Genomic DNA, 21,995 nt, shown 5'->3' on the forward strand with positions numbered 1-21,995 from the left:
CTTTAGAAAAATGTTAATTTTAAATGATAGCTGCTTCAGTTTGCATATGAGTTTAGGATGGGCAAATTAAGACAGGTTCCTTCACTCTTTTACCTTATTTATTGTTTTAAATTATATCCTGCCACCCATTTACAAGAAAAATCAAAGCAGCAAACATTGCAAAATTCAAAACATCCCAAAAACCATGATGGCAACACAAGGCACGCTGGGTATCATCAGTGTACTAATAACACTTCAGACCAGATTTCTGGATGGTCTCATCCAGAAGTTTCACATGCTATGAAGATCTGTGGACCTACAAATACTGCAAAAACCAGGGGCCAGAGCACCAATCATTGGAGGTGCACTCCAGAAATGAACTGAGGCATCTAAATATGACACACACACCCAGCCCATATCACTCTAGCAAGCTGAAAAGGGAACCAGATAATTCATTCTTCCCAGGAAAAACTTGAGCTGGGCCACCATGGCAGACGCCTTGCCTGAGAATGGGAAAGTGGAGACATGGTGATAGTTTATTACCACCACGCAACATTTTAGCCTGCATTCAGTCAAATTTGCTGTGAGGCTTCTTCAAATGCTGCAATGCTGCTCTAGCCGCCATCCCACCAATTTCATTGCTCTCAGTTCTGTATGGGCTCTGCTGAGCAGGAGAGGGTGCAAAAATGTGAACTGCCTTGGAGCAAACATGTGAACTGCCTGTTTCATCTCACCATTCCAGAGATCAACCAGAGTTTGAAAGGTTTGCCAGTCATGTCAGCAGGAAAACCTCCCAGAGCTACCAGGAAACTATATGAATCCATCAACCAGATTTAGACGTAACTTTCATGTATGTGCCCTCTCTACGCCCCCCCCCCCAAATTCCTTGAAATGCAATAAAGAGGAGACAAGACAATGGGATGAAGAGAAGATAAATGCAGCAGCAAACATTGATCTGCAGACAAGCATCAGCCTTTGCAAACAGGCCATAGCCACATACAGTATTCCTTGTAAAAAGGCCAGCAAGGAGAGAAACATAAGCAAGGAAGCAGCTAGTCCACGAAGGCACTTCATGCAAGGCAAGCATATAGATGGCATTCCAGCAGGCACAGAACAATCAAGGAAGTGGCAACAGAAATGCACAGAAAATGGCACACAGAACTCATTTTAGCAGCAAACATAATACAAAAGGGGGGGGGGGAATCATCCTTACCTCATCTGCCATCACCCGCTTCAAATTCTGTGATTCAAGAAAGGAGGAAAAGGGAAATATCCAAATCATGACACAAGAAAAATCCAAGAGTAAAAACAAAGGGACTGCCTAGAGATTTTTGGAATATTAAGGAATAAATAAAATACAAATAATGACCAGTTTTGCATATCATCTTCCTAACCAACCAGAACACAGTTCCACATTTCAAGAAATCCTGTTCAGTAGTCTTCTGTGAAAGAGTCAAGCCCCAAGCAAGCACTGGCACTCAATTCTAAAAGCACTTAGACCAGGATACAATCTAAAGGGGAGACTGCAACGGGTTTTGGAATTTAATGGCAAGTTCATGAGAATGTATACTACCCAAAGTATCAATGGCCTCCTTACATGCCCTTATTTATTTATTTATTTATTTATTTATAGTACGTCTAAACTGCCATCATCAAAAGGTTCCAGAAAAGTATACAAAAGTGTGAATAAAATTAAATTCACACACATATAAACACAAAAAGCGTCACCAAAAGACCCGAAACCAAGACAAAGAGTAATTAAAAAAAACCCCACCCAGAACAGAACACAATTCCAAAAATCATACACAATCCACCAAAGCCTGGGCAAATAGGCAAGCTTCTAGGCAGGGCATTCCAAAGTCAGGATACCTCCCAAAAAAAGGTCCCCCTCCTAGAATGACAGCACATATAGATGCTTCAAGGCTAGAATTCCATTTTCATAGGAATGGGATTAACTTGGCTGTAGCTACAGGTATCAAAGTGTCCTGAACCCCACACAGCTTTTTAAATATGAGAACAATCAGTTTTCTGTACAAAGTGTAGAAGAAAACATTTGGGAAGAATTTGCTCTGCTAACAGCAAGTTCCACTTTAGGAACATAGTTTTACCGGTTCCTGAAATTTTTATGTCTTTAATTGCCTTTCTACCTCAGTTAGAGGCCCTCAAGGCAACTTAAAACAACAATAAAAACAGCATTTTAAAGTAACTAAAATAGTTTTGCAACACACACCACCTGGGCATATCTGACTGCACTGCCCATTGATTGCCCAAATGTTATAGAAACAGTGAACATACATATAAAATCTGCAGCGTAAGGACCAAACAGACTTAGCACTTACCCTTTACAGTATAGAAGTTAATAAGGCAAATGGATTCTATAATTCAAAATATGTCTGGGGTAGTGAAAACTTGCCTAAAATATGAAATCTAGCAATTTCCCCGTATCACCACTTGGGACTAGCTGTCAAACATACAGCATCCAAATAAATTATGAACCCATGTTTATAAAGTGCTCATACTCATAGTTGACAGATATTTTATTTGGAAATATATTCCTAGTAATTCAAAGGCCCCAGGACAGGTGTATCATGTGATATTATTGTTTCCTAAAGGCATCATCAATATCTTGAGTTTAGTCTTCTGATAAGTACAACACACACATACACACACACACCACACAGAGCGCAGTTTGATTAAAAGACCTGGCAAGCTATTTGCATACAATGAACTGCGATTCCTCCAGACATAGGGCTAACCACAAGGCTGCTCTGCTAGAGCAATGACAAGGAAGCTGTTCCTTCTAATTAATATAACCAAGCCCACCAACCTAATGTTTATTAATTAGGTCCCATTGTTCCAATACGCTTTGTTAAAATCAATTCCATGTTCAAGTTCCTACCTTACCTAGTAACTGCTCACTTCTATTCTCTCACCTCACACTGAGCAGAACATGATCAAACGCTGTCTCAAGATTATGGCAGCCTAGATCAAAGTTCTCTCATCAGAAATCAAAGGATCCGCTCCTTTTAGAACTATCTTCCAGCAAAACAAAAAGAAAAAAACTCTTGTGGAACCTTAAAGACTCGCCAAATAATTATGGCAATTAAACTTTAGTTAAGTTTAATACATGTGTACATCTTCAAGGTGCCACCAACCGACTTATCAGAGTTACACCTCTGGAAATCATTACAATGGAAATCATCTTCCAGAAGGCAGATGGCATCTTGGGTCACAAACCTCTGCTTACTGCTTGAGAAAGCTGAAGGAGGCCATGGGCACAGCCAGAATTTTATTTTAGGGGAACAGGCTTATGTGGGGGGTGGGGATGGGGCAGAACAAGTTATCTGTGAGTTAAACATTTTTCTTTATTTACCTGATGGGGGGCAGTACCACCCCCCCATGGAGGGGGCCAACAAGATGGAGATTGTCAGTCGCCAACCTGACATCCAGAGATCTCCGCATGGTTGCAATTTGACCCGTGCCAGTTGCAAAACGTGAGGGATCCCTGGCGCTTGAGGGGTTTTGCACACTGCAAGAGCTTTGCTGTTCAGTCCATCCCCTCCTTTCCTTAGGTTCTCAATACTGAGTCACTATTTGTGCTCTTAGCATGTTTCTTGAAAAGTCTGATTAGAGAACAAACAAAATACCTCTGTCCAACTTCCTAATTAATGAGATTAATACATTTTCCACTGCTTCCTTCACTGGCAAAAAGAGGTTTCCGGCAGAATATTTAGGCAGGGCGTTGGTCTCATTTTAAGGACTGTATTTTTTTTCAGTGATGAAGAAATGCTGTTTACTTGTCTCTACAGCAACCTGGTCAAAGTCTCCTCCCACGGCGAGAGAGAGTGCTGTCCTTTCTGCCAAAGGGAACTTGCTGACTAGACCTGTGACACAGAAACTGTGAGCGTCTGTGTGGTGTGCCCACATTATCACAGGCAAGCTTAAAACCTAAGCTGCAGGCAGGGGAGGGGGGAACCTACTGCAGGAAGGAGGGTGAGCAAGCGGAAGGTTCAAGGGCAGGCACCCCAAAAGCACAGGAATTTTAAACTTGCTCTAGAATACGGCTTAGTCTCCGAGCTCCTCCGGCAACTGTTAAAGGGAACAGAGCCAAGCTCGGCACTTTTCAGTGAGAGAGCACTTTGCAAAGCTTATACTCTTGTGGCATTTTAAAGGCTAGCAAACGTTTGTGCATCAGCTTCTTTGGACTACATCCCACTGTAGCAGAAGTTTTATTTTGAGGTGTGTGTGGGTGGAGAATATGTATGTATGTATGTATGCATGCATTCATGTACAATACGGGCAACAGCAACCTGATTAATGCTGCACACTCTTCTGGGTCTCAAAGAGAACAGTTACAAATGCCGTGGTGGTGTGATTCATTATGCATTACATTTGCCGGAAGAGACATTCTGCTAGGAGAAAACGGAGGACATCCCTGGGTGGTAAGCACTGAAGATTGCCTACATGGAGAAGTGGCTGCAGAATCTTGGCACCTGCCAAGAGGTGAAAATCAGAGAAGACAACCAGCAAGTTAATCTGCAAAACCGCCCGCCTGGCATTAGTCCAGCAGCTTAAAAGACAGGTGTGGTGTACAAGGGCAACAGGTCCCACTAATTTCTTCATTCCATATCCAACTAATTTGGTGATATGGTTGGTGTGACTACAATTTGGAGTTTCACAGAAAGAAAGTGGAGTTGGGGGCAGAGATGGAAGAGTTGCCAACTTATCTTCTACGCCAGGCTTCCTCAAACTCGGCCCTCCAGATGTTTTTGGCCTACAACTCCCATGATCCCTAGCTAGCAGGGACCAGTGGTCAGGGATGATGGAAATTGTAGTCTCAAACATCTGGAGGGCTGAGTTTGAGGAAGCCTGTTCTAGGCACCTGCAGCTGTGCCTAAGCAGCAGCTTGATTGGACACAAAATAGGCAGGATAACTTTTACTAGAATTCTGAACTTTTTATTAGGGAGAATAGAAAAGAGATGATTATTATTTGTTTACACAAAGATGTTTTGCTAATTAATATGGTTGTATTCAACTCAATTTTACTCAGAGCCAGAATGGGGCACATGCGAAACAAATGGGAGGCATCAGTATGCTCAGTGGATCTGAAAGTTAGATGGCAGGCTGGCAAGACCCTGAACAGCAGCACTCCTGTAAGGACATGAGGTACACTGCAACATTTTGTTGCAGATCCCATATCTTTCCACTCAAGTAAAGACAGAACAATCCCAAAAATCCTAAATTTGTTTCCAAAGGAAAGGTATATTTTAATCTCACTTGTGGATTAGCACTTGTCTAGCCATCACCAAACCCATTTGACCTCTTGGTACCTGACCTCACACTTTAATCCTTATAAATATATCCCCAAGATTCAAAACCTTTAACATTTTTATATGTATATATCCAAAGTAAAGTGCTGAACACAGATACTTAAATCTGTGATAGTGCTCCACCAAAATGAATCTCCAATTTTGCTAGTACTGTACAAATACAGTGCTGTTCTCTGCTTCACAAGGGATCTTTGTGCTTCAATTAGGGATGAAGACAGAACCCAGGAACAACTAGATATATATTTTCAAAAATGGGATAACCACCATTATTTTGCCTTGTCCCAGTCACCCTGGGTGAATCCTGCAGCCTGTCTTGTACCTAATGAGGCTAATCCAATTATATCTGCATAATTCATCCTGCATTCCACTTTAATACTGTTACAAACCACAGGCTTCAGGGGCAACAAGATCATGGCCAGCTTTTTCCTCTCCTCCCCCCCCCCCAAATTCTGCTTAAGGTCTTGAGAACTAGAAGGCCTGCTCATGATTTGCAACATTTTCATGGTCCTACCTAATGAAGGCGTAAGCATAGTGTATTTTATTTTATTTTTCAGCCAGCTAATTCGTTTGACAATGTTGATGCTATGCGATTCAACTATCTGAATAGCTACATTTACATTTTGCCTTAAGTACTTTTAAAAAAACACTTAATACTTATTCCGTCCTCATTTAAGTACAGTGGTACCTCTGGATGCGACAGGATCCGTTCCGGAGCCCTGTTTGCATCCTGAGCAGAACGCAACCCGCAGCGGAGCTTCTGCGCATACGCGGGTCACGATTTGGCACTTCTGCGCATGCGCGAACCGCAGAACCCGGAAGTAACCCATACTGGTACTTCCAGGTTCGGCGCATTCGCAACCCGCAGTGATCGTATCTAGAGGGTATGACTGTAAAGAGAAAGTAAACAAGCACAAAACCCAAAACAGTTCAAGGAATTATTCTTGAAATGTGTTCGCCATCTCCTTTCAGGTATTTCTTGTGTATCCTTGAGATCAGAGGACTGCTAATTCCTTTTTCAAGACACACTCACAACCCTTTTTTTATAACAACTCCCATTTGCTACAGAGAGGGAAATGCTGTGCTGTTTACAATCTGCTTGGCTCACTTATATGCTGATCCAAAATATCAATTTTGGAGATCTGGTTTTAGACCAACGTATTTGCAAATCCGGGTGTTTTGCTTCCTATGAGTTTGTGGAAACTGAGGATCTAACCTCTGCCTAGCCATAACTAGAGCAGTTTACCTTCTCAACCACAACTCTTTCTGAAGGAGGTACTGGCAGGCAATGGGAGGTGGGGAGAGCTTAAGCTGGCCCTGAACCTCTACACTGAGCGCTCCAGTCCGCAGTGTCTGGATGTAGAGTCTACATCCATACACTACGGACTGGAGTGCTCAGTTTTTTAAAAGCAACCGACTTAAGAGAAGGAGATCAGCGTGAGGCAGCCTTCTGGCAAGTGTATCTGGCACGGGTGGAGCAACTCACCCTTGCCAAAGGACTTCATATCCGAGTAAGGCACAGACAGAGTCTCTTGTGGTTTGAAGCACAGGAAACAAGCTACCCACCCTTGAGCTGACAACCAACGGAACAAGCTGCAAGTGATGAAGCAAATACCCAGGAAGAGGCAAGCTTTTTCAAACAGTTGCACAGAAGCAATGGTCCCTGTCATGCATTTACTGGAGATAAAAGAAAATGAAGACAATCCATGGCAATTGATTAAATTGAGTCCTCTCACAAATAAACTAGATCCTCAGCTACATCTTTGCCAGGAACTCAAAAGGTGCAAGGGGAATATTACCCACAGGTTACTTAATGCAGGGATAATCAATGGGATGCTGCTGGATTTCAAACACCAATCAGACCCAGTCAGCAGGGCAAATGGTCAGGATTAGGGGAGCTGTTGTCCAACATCTCAAGGACACCACATTGGCTACCTCTAAATTAACACATAGAAGGAAAAACAAGCTCCAGTGATCTTGCAGCAGTATCATTATTATTGCAAAAGAAACTCTTCAGCTACCCTGTTGACTTTCAAGTTGAACTGAAGTGCATCTTGGATGCAACCTGCCAAGTTCTCCACTCAGAGAAGTGCTGCTTCGTGCTGCTTCTCCCCGCGCTGGGTTCTCATGATTGTGTAGGGCAAGAACATAAAGCCACAGAGTGTAGTTGTTTTCTTATCAAACTTCTAGCTTTCTTCTTTAAAGAAAGAAGCAGGAGTGGGAGAAAACACACATGGAATTGGGGGGGGGCAGAAAATGAATACCATGTAAAATTGTTACAGGTCAACAGGTTTTCCACACCTATCAGCCAATCACCCATTCCCACCACCCTTCTGAGTAATACCCCTCCCCACTCCCTCACTGTATATAAGGGTCTGGTGACTTCCGTTTCAGTGTATTTGAAGAAGTGTGCATGCACACAAAAGCTCATACCAAGAACAAACTTAGTTGGTCTCTAAGGTGCTACTGGAAGAATTTTTTTTTTGACTATGTAAAATTGTTTTACCAAACCTAAGATTACAATAAGAACATGAAATATATTATATACTAGAAGCAGCCACCCTTGCTCCCCTTTGGAGCTCCTCATAGTCTTTACCAACCCTGCTTCTCGTTTGCCTCTCCCTCATGTTGGTGGTACAAGGGAGGTGGGCAGGGAGGATCGTAAAAGGCTTAGTTAGAGCTTCTCATGCCCTCACCAGTCCACCATTTGGCAGGAGGAGGCACATGGGAAAGAGGAAAGCAGTGAGAAGCTGTAGCAAGCCAGCCTGGGAATTGGTGGCTGCATGAAAAGATTGCAAGGCCAACTGGTCACCACTTGTGACTAGCTTCCTTGTTCCCAAGCTTCCCCTCCTGCTGGATGCCAGGTAGTGGCAGCAGAAGCAGCAGATCCCCAAATTGAGTGGGGAGGAGGAAGATGACCAGTAGCAATGCATGTCAGCCTGGGGATCTGAGTCGCACAGGCAGGGGTCCCAGACGTGTAAGGCTAAAGATCCAGTGAAATGGGGGGGGGGCTGTTGCAGCCTGTCCACAGCTCACCTAGGCGGCCTATCATGCTATAGTATGCAGCAGCACCTGTGTATGGTCCAGCAAATGCAGCATGATGACATTCTTATATTTCTATTATATAAGTGGAGGTCAGGGCAATGTACTACGTAGTCAAGATAAAACATCTACACTTAAATCTATAAACTTTCGCAAATCTCTCCCATGTGGCTTGAGAAAGCTGTATTTGGAAAGCTGTCCTTCAACACCTAGTAGTAGTCTCTCTCTCACAGGAGACCCAATGAGGAGCATTCACTCTGCAGAAAGGAAGAGAGAGCTGAAGGCCACGAATCTCCACATGCCAGACTTTTTACTTCAAACTAGTATTGCTGGCCACACACTCATGGTCCCTTTTCCTTTGCAAGATCCACAAACAAGACATTCAGAAACTGTACAGAGAGTTCCACGAGGGTGAAAGAGGAGAGCGCAAAATATGGTCTGAAGCTCAACATCAAAAAAACTAAGTTCATGGCCACTGGTCCCATCACCTCCTGGCAAATAGAAGGGGAAGAAATGGAGGCAGTGAGAGATTTCACTTTCTTGGGTTCCATGATCACTGCAGATGGTGACAGAGGTCACGAAATTAAAAGACGCCTGCTTCTTGGGAGGAAAGCAATGACAAACCTAGACAGCATCTTAAAAAGCAGGGACATCACCTTGCCGACAAAGGTCTGTATAGATAAAGCTATGGTTTTCTCAGTAGTGATCTATTGAAGGGAGAGCTGGACCATAAAGAAGGCTGATCGCCGAAGAATTGATGCTTTTGAATTATGGTGCTGGAGGAGACTCTTGAGATTCCCATGGACTGCAAGAAGATCAAACCCATCCATTCTGAAGGAAATCAGCCCTGAGTGCTCACTGGAAGGACAGATCCTGAAGCTGAGGCTCCAGTACTTTGGCCACCTTATGAGAAGAGAAGACTCCCTGGAAAAGACCCTGATGTTGGGAAAGATGGAGGGCACAAGGAGAAGGGGACGACAGAGGACGAGATGGCTGGACAGTGTTCTCGAAGCTACTAACATGAGTCTGACCAAACTGTGGGAAGCAGTGGAAGACAGGAGTGCCTGGCATGCTCTGGTCCGTGGGGTCACGACTAAACGACTAAACAACAACAAGGGGGAGGAGAAGGTATTCGAAGAGTGACTCCTCAATGCAGCCAAGGCAAAGGTAATGGGTGTGCACCTATACAGCAATTCAATATCTCTCTCTCTCTCTCTCTCTTACACACAAACACCTATTGTATGTACATCTAGGTCCAGGGTCCTGAGACAGGGAAGGTGCATGATAAAAATTAGCATATGGCATAATAAACTTGAAATAGATACACTATTAAGAATGCTTGGTCTGTTACAAGACAAAACAGATTCTTATTTGTTGATTTTAGAAACACCTCAAAAGGGCTGTTGGGCATGTTTAAGAAAATATCTAGAGAAACAGGAAACAGATTTTGTAAGCTTTGTATCAAATAGCATATGGAGTTGGTTTTGGCAAACTGTACCTAATTTGACACCATAAAATAAACCTTAAGGAAAGGTTTACATAATATTATGTTTAAATGATATATTGGTTAAAAAGAATTTATACATCAATGAAAAACATCTGTTAGATATTATGTAATATTGGAGTGAAGCTGTTTCATATTTACTGGGAATCTCCTAAGAAAGTGTTGTATCAGAAATCGGTTTTGATCTTCATAAAACAAATGGATTTACATATCCAGGATGAATCTATAATATCAATACATCATTCAAAACTTCTCAGTTGTTACACATGTTAATTATGTGGGTGCATGGATGTTTTTAAGCATTTATTTCACTTGGTTTGGAAGAATCTGGGGCAAGCGACAAGCAGGAGGGATCAATGGCTGCGCTGTACAAAGGCTATGTTGTACAGATATTGCTTGGAAGGCTAAGTGTTTGGTCCTAAGAGTGCTGCTTGCTTAGTAATCCAGACAAAAGAAGTAGCAAGTGCTATCCTATTACTGCACTTGAATATTGGTTTTATGAGTTTTTCAGCAGATACCTGTAATACTTCTTTTAAATTAAAAGGAAAGCTTTTATATAGCCAAGAAAACTTTCTCAATAGCCAAAATATTTGAACTAAAATAAATTGATGAGGGGAAAAACTCATGCTTGACGTAAGGAAAATATTTTAGGGATGTGAACCACATATACTTCCTCATAGTGTTTTTTAAAAAAATTTAAAGTGAAGGTGCTGAAAACTTAATATGCAAATTTTTGCACACTCAAGGACTATGTTCTTACATAATATATGCACGCAAGCATACTAGGGATTAGTCACCCAAAAAAAGTTCAGGCAGGTTTCCCTAGAAAATGTCATTCCATGTGATCTCAATTAGTAATTTACTAAATTGAGTAATCTCAATTAGTAATATACTAAATGCATACTATATACAAGTTGAACCAAACAAAGTCATAATAATAATAATAATAATATCTATGTGTATTACTAATTGAACAATGGGTTGCATCCAGTTAAATCACTGTGTGCATGGGGTGGCTTCTACAGGCACAATGAAACTTGGCTTGCTGTGCGTCCACCCTTCCCTAAATCTGATCTGGGTGTTCCTCTGGGGGAGGAAGGCATGTTCCATTGCACCCACAGAAGTCGTTCCATTTGCACAGTGGTTTGGTTTAAAACAACCCAGTTTATTATTTTTATTTTTAAACTGAAACTCCATGAAAACTAGTACCCTCCGGTTACGTAACCCTCTGGTTACGTAAACTTCAGGATGCGAAAGCAGCAAACCCGAAAGTATCTGACTGGGTTTCGCCACGCACACATGCGCAGAAGCAGTCCTCAGGCTGCAGAAACCTTGGGATCCGACCGGACCTCTGGAACGGATCCTGTCCGGAACCGGAGGTACCACTGTACAGCAATAGGATGCTGATTTCTTGGTGGGTAATGTGTAGCTCATTGTAGGAGCTGGTGCACCATTGTGGATAAAATCCAATCTTGCCTTTGCCATGAACTCACTAGCTTTTGGCAAATTATTCTCTCCCAGCCTCTACATATGAAATATGGGAGATAATATTAACTTAGTGCACGCCGTTATTGTAAAAATTGCAGCTGGATGATGATCCATGAGAAGCACTTTGGAAAACCTGGAAGGGCTGAATGAATGTGTAAATGTTATTAAGAAACTAATCCCATTTAGTTGTTGTTACACTCTGGATTAACCATGTAACATTTCTGATAACATAACAGTCATCTGTGAGCAGGGGCTGAAATATTTGTAATGTATACTTATTAAACTGAACATTACTAAATTAAAAACATAAAAATATATATGTGGCTGGTTTATTTAAGAAATGTTTAAGTGTGGAATGTTCTCCTCAAGGAGGCTCGCCTGGCACCTTTAGGCACCAGACAAAAACACTCTTCTTCTCCCAAGCCTTTGGCTAATTAAACAATCTGTGGCCTTTTAAATTGGGGGGGGGGGCATTGGTTTTGTTTGTTCTTATGCTATATGTTTTTGTGTTTTTATATTGTAAACTGCCCTGTGTTCTCGGATGAAGCATGGTGTTGAAACTTAATAAATAAAATAAAATAATTTATCCTGAAAAACCAACTATTGCCTTGAAAAAGCTGGAATATGCACTACTACTGAATTCAGCATCACAGTCAATAGCAAAGTCTGAGAAACGTTGGAAACTCACAGTAAAACTCACCAGTGCATACCAGAAGAGACCCAGTTAAATGTTTCCAATAAAACTGTCAGAAGCATTATAGATAGAGATGTCTCCCAAGCCATCATGAAAGCTCATACCAAGAACAAACTTAGTTGGTCTCTAAGGTGCTACTGGAAGGAATTTTCCTATTTTTTATTTTGTTTTGACTATGGCAAACCAACACAGCTACCTACCTGTAACTCATTCTACCAGTTTTTCTATTAAGTCTAAAAACATTTAAGCCACAGATGCTGCAGTGCAAAATCAAGCTGTTATTATTAACAGGCCTTACAAACTATTTCTCTATATAGGTAAAAGGTAATAGGTGAAGGACCCCATGATGGTTAAATCCAGTCAAAGGTGACTATGGGGGTTGCGGTGCTCATCTCGCTTTCAGGCCGAGGGAGCCAGCGTTTGTCCGCAGACAGCTTTTCCGGATAATGTGGCCAGCAAGACTAAACCGCTTCTAGCGCAACAGAACATTGTGACGAGTGCCAAAGTGCACGGAAACACCATTTACCTTCCCACCGCAACGGTACTTTCTTTTATCTACTTGCACTGGTGTGCTTTCAAACTGCTAGGTTGCTGGGACAGAGCAACGGAGCTCACCCCATCACGGGGATTCGAACCGCCGACCTTCAGAGGCTCAGTGGTTTAGACCACAGTGCCACCCATACCCAATAACAGAAAAATGCGACAAAAGCTGTAATGTCTATTTAGAAAATGGCAGCAGCAGGATTCCAGACACAAACACCAACCCTACTTTCCAGCTTCTTCCAGCCTCCCAGTAAGAAAGAAAAAAGCCAGCGTGCTTGAAGCCTACCACATCACAGCATTAAGGGCATATAATAATCTGAAGACTGAATTAAACAATACTGAACTATCCAGTAGTTATCTTACATGCTAACATGGTTCAGTTGGAACGCCAAATATTTCACACTATGGAAACAAGCCTTTTGCTCATCAATTCCCCTGCCCCTGCCTTCTCACATGGTCCTCTTCAATTACTGTAGTTGCTCCCCTTTCAGTACAAACTGTAGGCTTTTTTGTCAAAACTGGCAATTAATTGCATGTGCTCTCCAGATCAGGACTGCAAACCACAATTTGAAGATGGTTCGCAATCCTGGTCTGGAGGGGAAGCATAAATCACTTTACCCACCTCAAATCCGTGCGTTTTAATCAGAATATAAAACAAATTCAGCATGGCTGTGATTGGGCAGCTGCATCTCCCTCTCCCACACCCAAATACAGGTGTTGTATGTGAGGGGGGAAAGGTTCCACACCTCCAAACCTTTCTAGGCCTTGCACACTCCCGCAGTCAGGCCAACTCATTGCTGAAAGGAGCCATTAGGCTGCTCTTCTACATTTCCACTTCACTGCTCCCTGCCAATTGCAGCCGCTGTAGCTGCTGCCAAGTTTGTTCTCCAGCCTGGCCACCAGCCCTGCTTGATCCAGCTGGACTCCGCAACCATAGGAGCTATTGCCCAGGCTCTGGGCTCCTAGCTGGATGACAGGTTTCCCCACTCTCCGTCTCCTCTGCTTCCAAACAAAGGGGAACTAAACCTGCCAGTACACTCACAATGGAGCAGCATCTCACCATGGATAAGAGATAACCATCCAATGCAGGGGCTCTCAGACTTTTCTCTGGGCCACACTTTCAGAATAAAAATTTGCTTGCGTCCCACTGGATTTTTATTGATAAGAAATACATTGGATAACAAAAAGAGGTAACTCCTGGGCTTCATTTTGAAAAGCTATCTTATCCATATTCTGCAAATAAAAAAATTATTTTGATACTATACTATACCATGCTACACTGAAATGTTTAAATGTTTCTTTGATTGTCCTTGAATCTTCCCACCACACTTGCCCATCCTCCCTCATCAATGCTTCTCTTGCTAGCGATCCCTGGACAGCTCTTATCTCCAGATCCACCACAGTTGGTCATAGTGGAAGAGACAGCTGCTGCAGGGCTAAGGAAGAGACATGTTTCCAAACACTGCAACTCAATAATTAGGAGCAGGCAATTACTGGATCAAATGTGTGGAGGAAGGACCTCATTTGTACCCAGGATCAACAGCAAAAAGCCACATTTGCTGCTCACATGCCTGTCTCACTCATAATGTTTTGGCACATGGATAAAAAGCAGCTGTACCCTCGCTAGCCCAGCCTTATCATCCCAAGCGGGACGCGAGTGGTGCTGTGGTCTAAATCACTGAGTCTCTTGGGCTTGCGATTGGAAGGTCGGCGGTTTCGAATTTCCGTGACGGGGTGAGCTCCGGTTGCTCTGTCCCAGCTCCTGCCAACCTAGCAGTTTGAAAGCACACCAGTGCAAGTAGATAAATAGGTACCACTGCGGTGGGAAAGTAAAAGGCATTTCTGTGCACTCTGGCTTCCATCACTATGTCCCGTTGCGCCAAAAGCTGTTTAGTCAGGCTGGCCACATGACTCAGAAAGCTGTCTGCAGACAAACGCCGGCTCCTTCAGCCTGAAAGTGGGATGAGCGCCACACCCCGTAGTTGCCTTTGACTGGACTTAACCATCCAGGGGGCTTTTACCTTTACCTTACCTTTACCATCCCAAGCATTCCAACACTTCACAAATTATTCTCCCTAGTTCAGCTCAGATATCAGAAGTGTAAACCACCACCGCCCAACTTTATATGTGATTGAGACAGCTATGTGAATAAACAAATGTAGCTGTTTCGTCTCATCTAGTTGGGCGCTCTAAAAACCCTATTAAAATAAAAGCAGAAGATCCTTCCATTGTGGCTATATTAACTAATTCTGTAAAAGGGAGAATTAAGAAATCCCAGTTGCTCATTTGCCCCAGAATGTTCAATCACAGCAACTGCAGCTCCAATCATGTGCAGTTTTACTTACCTGACGTGCAAGCACAGTTTTAATGCAGAGATAACACTCTCCAAGAACTGCTTAGTGAGTCTCTCAAATACTCTAAGGCAATGTAAACTGGGTTAGGGCTGGTCACTTGGAGATAAGACATCTTTGTGAGACAATTATGAGGACTACATATACCTCCTAGCAGGCCTGTGCAGAGCTTGACTGAGGCGCAGAACAGGAGTCTTGTTCTTGGCATGACAGATTAAGTTCAGCATGCCCTTTGTGGGGGGCCCTGAGCAGCTTAACCCTCCAAGGCCTGGGGCAAATACCACCCCTTCTAGCCTCAGAAGCAAGCACTCCTTTCAGAACCATCAGATATAAACAGGCTTTTCCTCCTCTCACTCTTAGGAGTGGCTCCAAGAGAATTAAAGCACTTAGCAAAGTGCAATAATATAAAACATATCAACAAGGCCCCAGTGCATTCTAAACAAAGTTTCATTTAAGCTTTTCCCCTTGACAGCATGGCAACATCTCAGAAAGATAAGATAATACAGTGGAACCTCGGTTCTCAAACCACTCCGTTCCTGGACGTTTCGGCTCCCAGACGTTGAAAACCCGGAAGTAAGTGTTCCGGTTTTCGAACGTTTCTTGGAATCCGAACGTCCAACAGGGCTTAAAGGTAAAGGTACCCCTGACCGTTAGGTCCAGTCACGGACGACTCTGAGGTTGCGTGCTCATCTCGCTTTACTGGCTGAGGGAACCGCCGTTTGTCCACAGACAGCTTCCGGGTTATGTGGCCAGCATGACTAAGCCGCTTCTGACGAAACCAGAGCAGTGCATGGAAACACCGTTTACCTTCCCGCCAGAGTGGTACCTATTTATCTACTTGCACTTTGGCATGCTTTTGAACTGCTAGGTTGGCAGGAGCAGGGACTGAGCAACAGGAGTGCACCCCGTCGCGGGGATTCGAGCCACCAACCTTCTGATCGGCAAGCCCTAAGCTCAGTGGTTTAGACCACAGCGCCACCCATGTCCCACTCCAACAGGGCTTCCGGTCTGCAAAAAGCCTAGCTGTCAGCCAGTTGGAAACCATGCCTCGGAATTCAAACGTTTCGGAAGTCGGAAGTCATTCCGGAACGGATTGCGTCGAATTCCGAGGTTCCACTATAATTTATTTCACTAAACTCTACTAGTGAATTAGGCCCAATGTACAGACAGTCAAAAGCTTTCTTTTTGTTGACAATATCATCAGTATTTTGAAAATATTACTGTGACTATTATTAATACTCAGTTTGCAGCGACTAGGGTAAGTCAAAGAAGAAATATTTACATCTGACAAGAATGAGAGGCTCTTTTCTGCTTGTAGAGCTTTATATTTTTACTGAAGTGACCAGTAATGAAACATGCACTTTTAATATAGAAGTCTTATCTACAGTATTTCAGTCCTCAATTGTTGTGTGGTAGAAGTTCAACATAGAGAGGCAGAGTCTTGTGCCATTTTTTCCACTTGTTGACAATCACTGCAAGTATTCTGCAGCCATTGATGTCTGTTTATAAAAGGCTGAAGAGATGATACTCTTCAAATGTTAAAGGATGTAATATGATAAGACAGGTCAGTCTGTGGTAACTCCTACACTTGACCCCTTTATCTGCGTAACCCCCAACGACACTATGGATAAGCACAGCCAGGCATTTTAGTGGTGTACATGACATATATATCAGGGTGGATAAAAATGGGACGGTTTTTATAAAAAAGATAATAATCAATTTTTAAAAAAAATTAAATCTGATTTCTAAAATAAAATGCTTTGGAGGAAAATTCTTTCTAAAGATAGTTTTCTATTTAAGTTACATTATAGTCCAAACGCTATTCATCAGGAAATAAGGATTTGTTTTAAGTTTTTCATGTGTGCTAAAACTCAGTCGAAGTTGTTTTTTTAAAAAAAAAAACGTTTAACCACACCAGTTAACAAACATGAATACATATGCTATAATGTTATTGCTTTAGTTAAATAAATTGTTATTAAGGAAATGATTATTTTTCTCCTTACAATAAAGTACAGCAGAAAAACTTATTAAACCTCACAATAATTTCATAATTATCTATGTATTTCTAATAGTATAACCAAATCTGTAATTTATGATATAACTGTTCAAAACTACTCTGAAAATTTGATAAAACTACTCTGAAAATTTAGTATTCCAAAAATGAAACCATCCTCTGGTTGTAAATATTAAGATTATACCAACAAGAATGAGTATTTCTGTTTTTTTAAAAAAGATTTTAATCAAGTCTTACTGATTAGTGATTTAAATCGATTTGACTTAAATCAAATCCACCCTGATACACACCACACACACACACACACACAGGGCAGGTGTGGTGCAGTGAATAGGGTGGTTGGCTTTTAAGTAGAAAGGTCTGGGTTCTAATCACTGCTGACCCGTAAAACACATTCTCCTCACCTAACCTACTTTATAGAGCTGTAATGAAGGTAAAAGGGGGAAAGCCCCACATACTGGTAGGTCACCCTAAGAAAGAACTAAGAAAGAAGTGAAATTAAATAATAATTGTAACGATGGCAAAAAAACCCAACCCCACTGTGTACAGCTTTCTCCTACACATTACCAGAGAGTTCTTTCATCTTCTTCTGAGCTTACTCTATTTTCAAATGAATGCAAGCATCAAAGCACACAACCTTCAAAAGATCACCTAGTCAATTGCTCTGCCCTTAAAAATAGGAACAAGTACAATAAAAGCATTTGGGACATGCACACATTTTATCTAATCAATTTCAAAAGCATCTAGAGATAAAGTATAATTTGATGGACTGTTCCAATGCACATCCATTAGCATCATTCTGAAGTTTCCTCTTCTTAAATGTGGGTACTTTGAGTTATCTTGAATATCCCAAGTAATACACACAACCTGCTAATTTAGTTTCATTTTTTTTTAGAAATGAAAACTCTAAAGTTTACTGCTTCCGTTGTTCTCCTAGTTTGTAAATATATTGCTGAAAGAGAAAAACCGGATGTAATGGTGAACTTGTACTTACCGGTACTTTCCCTCAGATATAAACTTTTTTTTAATTATCCAAGAATAGGACAAAACAGACCAAATGTAAGTCAATCTGCAACTAAAAGCGCTTAAACAGTTCCTTACACAGAATGGTCTCGTTACACATAGGAAATAAATACCTGACATCTGTCCATGTGACTGTCAATTTTAATACGTCAAGCTACCTGCACTATGTTTGTACATTTGAAACTGGAGCCTAAGCACATTAAAAAGGTGCCCATTAGCATACATTTTATGGCTGCTCACTATGCACATTCACAGAAGACAGCAAGAGAAGTCACCACCAGAAGTTAAACACTCCAGTTAAAAAACCTGTAAGAAGCTTAAACTTTAACATAAATAGTCAGGTCAATTTATATTCCATTTTGATCTTTTCATCAAATTCTTAACTTTTTTCCTAACTGAGACACCTCTGCTATAAAACTATTTATAAAATCAATTAGAAAGGTTGCAATGACTCAGGCCAGGACGGCAATAAACAATGGTTTCCTCTATTTTTGTTGTTTCAAGTCTGAAACAAATTCCAGTTGCAATGATTTTTAACTCCAGGACAAGGCCCTGTTTCGTTTATTCTTCATCAGCTGTCGTTTCTTTGTTTTATGGTCAAAGTGTACCTGAGCTAGTATGGGAGGAAGGGTGGTATAGAAGCAAGACAAATGAATGAACCAAGACTCCTCTCAGGAGTATAGGACATACCCAAAGGTAGTGAAGCTTTCCATGCTTGACTCAAATTCCTGCCCACCTTTTGCTGCTTTGTGAAAGAAATACCCGGTACTGCTCTGCTGAACCCATAAATTATACTTCTAAGAATGTTTTCAACCAAATACAAGTCTGTACATGCACAAAACACTATCAAATCTTGATTCCCCCCCTGAAACACAGCTGAAGTGACAAAACTCTTAAAGAATAGACCAAATGAGAAGCCAAAACCAGTTTAGCCATACTTCTTCAAAGGAAGCAGTGGGTGATAGCTTCCTCTGACATTCTTTCACAAAGTTATACTAAATTGATCTACAAAGATATACAATTTTAAAAGTGTATCTGTTAGTTCAGCAAAAAAAGGAATTACAAGTCTCATATTTCTGCAATCAACCCTGTGTGTGTGTACAACTTTGCCTCAGAGCCAAACTACACTGAGGCTAGTTCAAGTTACCAGAATCTTTTTCACAACTGTAAAGAGAGAGGAGAGGAAATCAAGTTCAGGGCAGCAATGTGCCGGGAGGTGTGTTTAACCCTTTTCTCTTGCTCTGCAGTCCTGAAGAACCTACCACGACAAACCAATCTGATTTATTCACAGGGGAATTCCCCCACCACCAACACTATAGAATGTTTTCTGAACAGCTTTGTGATCTCACAGAGGCTACTATTCCAATCCTCTGCCTATTGGCACATTTACAGAGCAGTTTTTACTCAGAAGTAAATCCCACTGTACTCAATGGGACTTTCACACAGATAGGTGTGAGCTTTTGGCACTTGATTGAAATGAATCAGACAATACTGGGTTTGGTGGGGATACTTGCGGCCCCCAGTTGGAGTATCAATTACTCAGCTTGGGGGGCAGTGCAAAACATGTCACTAGTGGGACAAAAAGAGTACAAAACTTTGGCATCAGATTGGAGGGGGTCCTAAATTTCAGGGTCCCCATTTAATAAAGATTTAGGTGTGTGCTGCACTGTGGTCTTAAGCATCCCAGGCTCTAAGAGGTCAAAGACAGTTATTAAGCAAACAGTTTGCCCTGAAACGCTGACATTGAGTTTGGAGGATTAAACAGTCAATTAAGACAGCAGATTTAAAAGTTGCTATTGAAATACATCACAATTTTATCTGTTGTAGCCAACTTTAACACACCAACTACTTCACTGGGAGCATGATGTTCTATAGGGCAAGAGCAGGCAGGAAAATGGAGCACAGAATCTCTGGGCCATGGCACCAATGTCAGGGTTTGTTATTGAACTAGAGAAACAGAAAGTTGCAGAGCTTACTGTAAATGTAGCTCATGTGGAGCCACATGACATTCAAGTCACCAAGAACAAATTCAGTCACTTGAGTCTTCATAATACTGGTTCAAAATATGTAACACCACAGACGTTAGCTTGCTACACCAACCAAAAACCCCAGCATCTCTCTTAGTGTGGAGAATGATAGGATCTTGCCTATAGTGCAATGAGTCTGCTCACTTGATACCCATGACTGAGCAGCTAAGAGCTTGAACACTTTTAGTTGAAAGTTTTTCGGTTCCCCAAGTAAATTTCAAGCATGCTACTGTTGTTGTTGTTTTACAAGAGTATCACTCCCTGTTCTTCCTTCTATCCCTTGTCATCTTGCTCGCTTATCTGTTCAGATGTTATAATGGCCCTGGACACAGGGCCAGCCCACCCATGAGGCGAGGTAGCCACGCATCTGCCGCTGATCACCTGGCACCCAGCAGAGGAGGAGGAGACAGGGTGGGGAGGGGAGAGGAGGGGAGGGGCATTTATTTTCAATTTCACCTGTAGTGGCAAAACATCTGGGTGATAAGAAAAGACATCTGAGAATTAGCATCTTCCACACCAGAGACACACAAATTCTACAGGTACTTGAAACATAAAGGGACATAAGGAACCACCTTATTTAACGCAGCATTTTCCTACTCTTAGCAGCTGCTCTGAGGGCCTAAAAAGCAGAGGGTCTTTCACAGCCTCCTGCCCTCCTCCAAGGTCCTTTTAACTGGAGAGGGAAAGATCAGAAACTGGAGTCTCTTCTATATGGAAAAACTTGGCTCAACTCCACCATCCAAAATCAAGCCAGCCCTCTTCCTGATCCAAGCCCGCTATAGTGTGGTGTAGTGGTTAAGAGCAGTGGACTTGTAATCTGGTGAACCGGGTTCGATTCTCCGCTCCTCCACATGCAGCTGCTGGGTGACCTTGGGCTAGTCACACTTCTCTGAAGTCTCTCAGCCCCACTCACCTCACAGAGTGTTTGTTGTGTGGGAGGAAGGGAAAGGAGAATGTGAGCCGCTTTGAGACTCCTTCGGGTAGTGATAAAGCGGGATATCAAATCCAAATTCCTCCTCTTCTTCTACACACACACAGCACCTAAATATTGCTTATTGGTGTTGGCCAGGTGCCTTTCACTGTGTTCTTTTTGGTGCCTGCTGAAGACCCTCCTATTTAGAAGCAAGCCTACCCAGATGTTTAAGAAAAGCTGCATGAGGGGTTTTTCCCCTATAGAATAAAAAATCTGCCTGTGTCTATTCTATTCTGGTTTCAAAACTTGCCATGTGTCTTACAGTCACGGATGTGTAATCGCAAAAAAGCGACTGCTTTATTATCCTGCCTGTTTTTTTGGTAGACCACTCTTGCTTTCCAATTAATTCTCACCCATGCACGCACGCACCCAAACGAAACGGAGCGGGGAAAGGGGTCGGCGGGGTCAGGCACGTGCGGAGGGGAACGAAGGAAGAACTTCTGCCGGGCACCGCCAGCTCCGGCAGGGCTGAGAGGGACGGATCCGGCACCCGGGGGCCAAAGCCAGCCCCTCTCTCCCCCGCTGCCACCGCCCGAGGGAGATGCCGCCGGCGGGACACCTGCGCGGGCGGCGCGGGGAGGGAGACGGAGGCCGGGGCCGCTTCTGCCTGCCTTTCCCCGGCCAGCGCGGGACGAGGCAGGGGAGGAGGAGGCGGCCGCGGGCTCCGAAACGCCGCCGGGCGGGCGGGCAGGTGCGGCCACGGCAGGTCCTTCTTTCCCCCTCCCCGCCCGGACCGGCCACCTCAGGAGGACACTCACGAATTTCCGGGACTTCCCGCCTCCTGCTCCTCCTCCGGGGTCTCCTCCAGCCACGGCCGCCGAGGGGGCCTCGTCTGCGGGGATCTTGCTCTTCTTCCTCTCGCGGCCGGTCCCGCGAGCGGATCCCCCGCTGCCGCCCTCCATGGCGGGGCGCGAAGTCCGCCCCTCACCGCCGCCGCCGCGAACAGGACGGGGGGCAGCTCGGATGGCAGTTCAGTCAGGGAGTCAATGAGAGAGCGAGAGAGCGAGCGAGGCAGCGAGCGGCAGAGCA

The 21,995-nt window shown here is 43.1% G+C and overlaps 1 protein-coding gene across 2 annotated transcripts in view; it reads right to left on the reverse strand.

Moving 5' to 3' along the window:
- The window catches only part of DIAPH1 (diaphanous related formin 1), a 95,459-nt gene extending 73,566 nt beyond the window's left edge, over positions 1-21,893 (reverse strand). The window contains exons 1-2 of one of the 2 annotated variants that reach the window (XM_033154239.1): positions 21,725-21,889; positions 1,193-1,219 (exon numbers count right to left, since the gene is read on the reverse strand). In XM_033154239.1, coding sequence (XP_033010130.1) covers positions 1,193-1,219; positions 21,725-21,868 — 171 coding nt within the window. In that variant the 5' untranslated portion in view covers positions 21,869-21,889. Of the gene's footprint in view, positions 1-1,192; positions 1,220-21,724 lie in introns of both variants that reach the window. The other variant, XM_033154240.1, reaches the window with a different exon arrangement.
- Between the last annotated feature and the right edge of the window lie 102 nt (positions 21,894-21,995).

The sequence above is a fragment of the Lacerta agilis genome, chromosome 7 (genome assembly GCF_009819535.1).
Source record: "Lacerta agilis isolate rLacAgi1 chromosome 7, rLacAgi1.pri, whole genome shotgun sequence".
NCBI classification, from domain to species: domain Eukaryota; kingdom Metazoa; phylum Chordata; class Lepidosauria; order Squamata; family Lacertidae; genus Lacerta; species Lacerta agilis.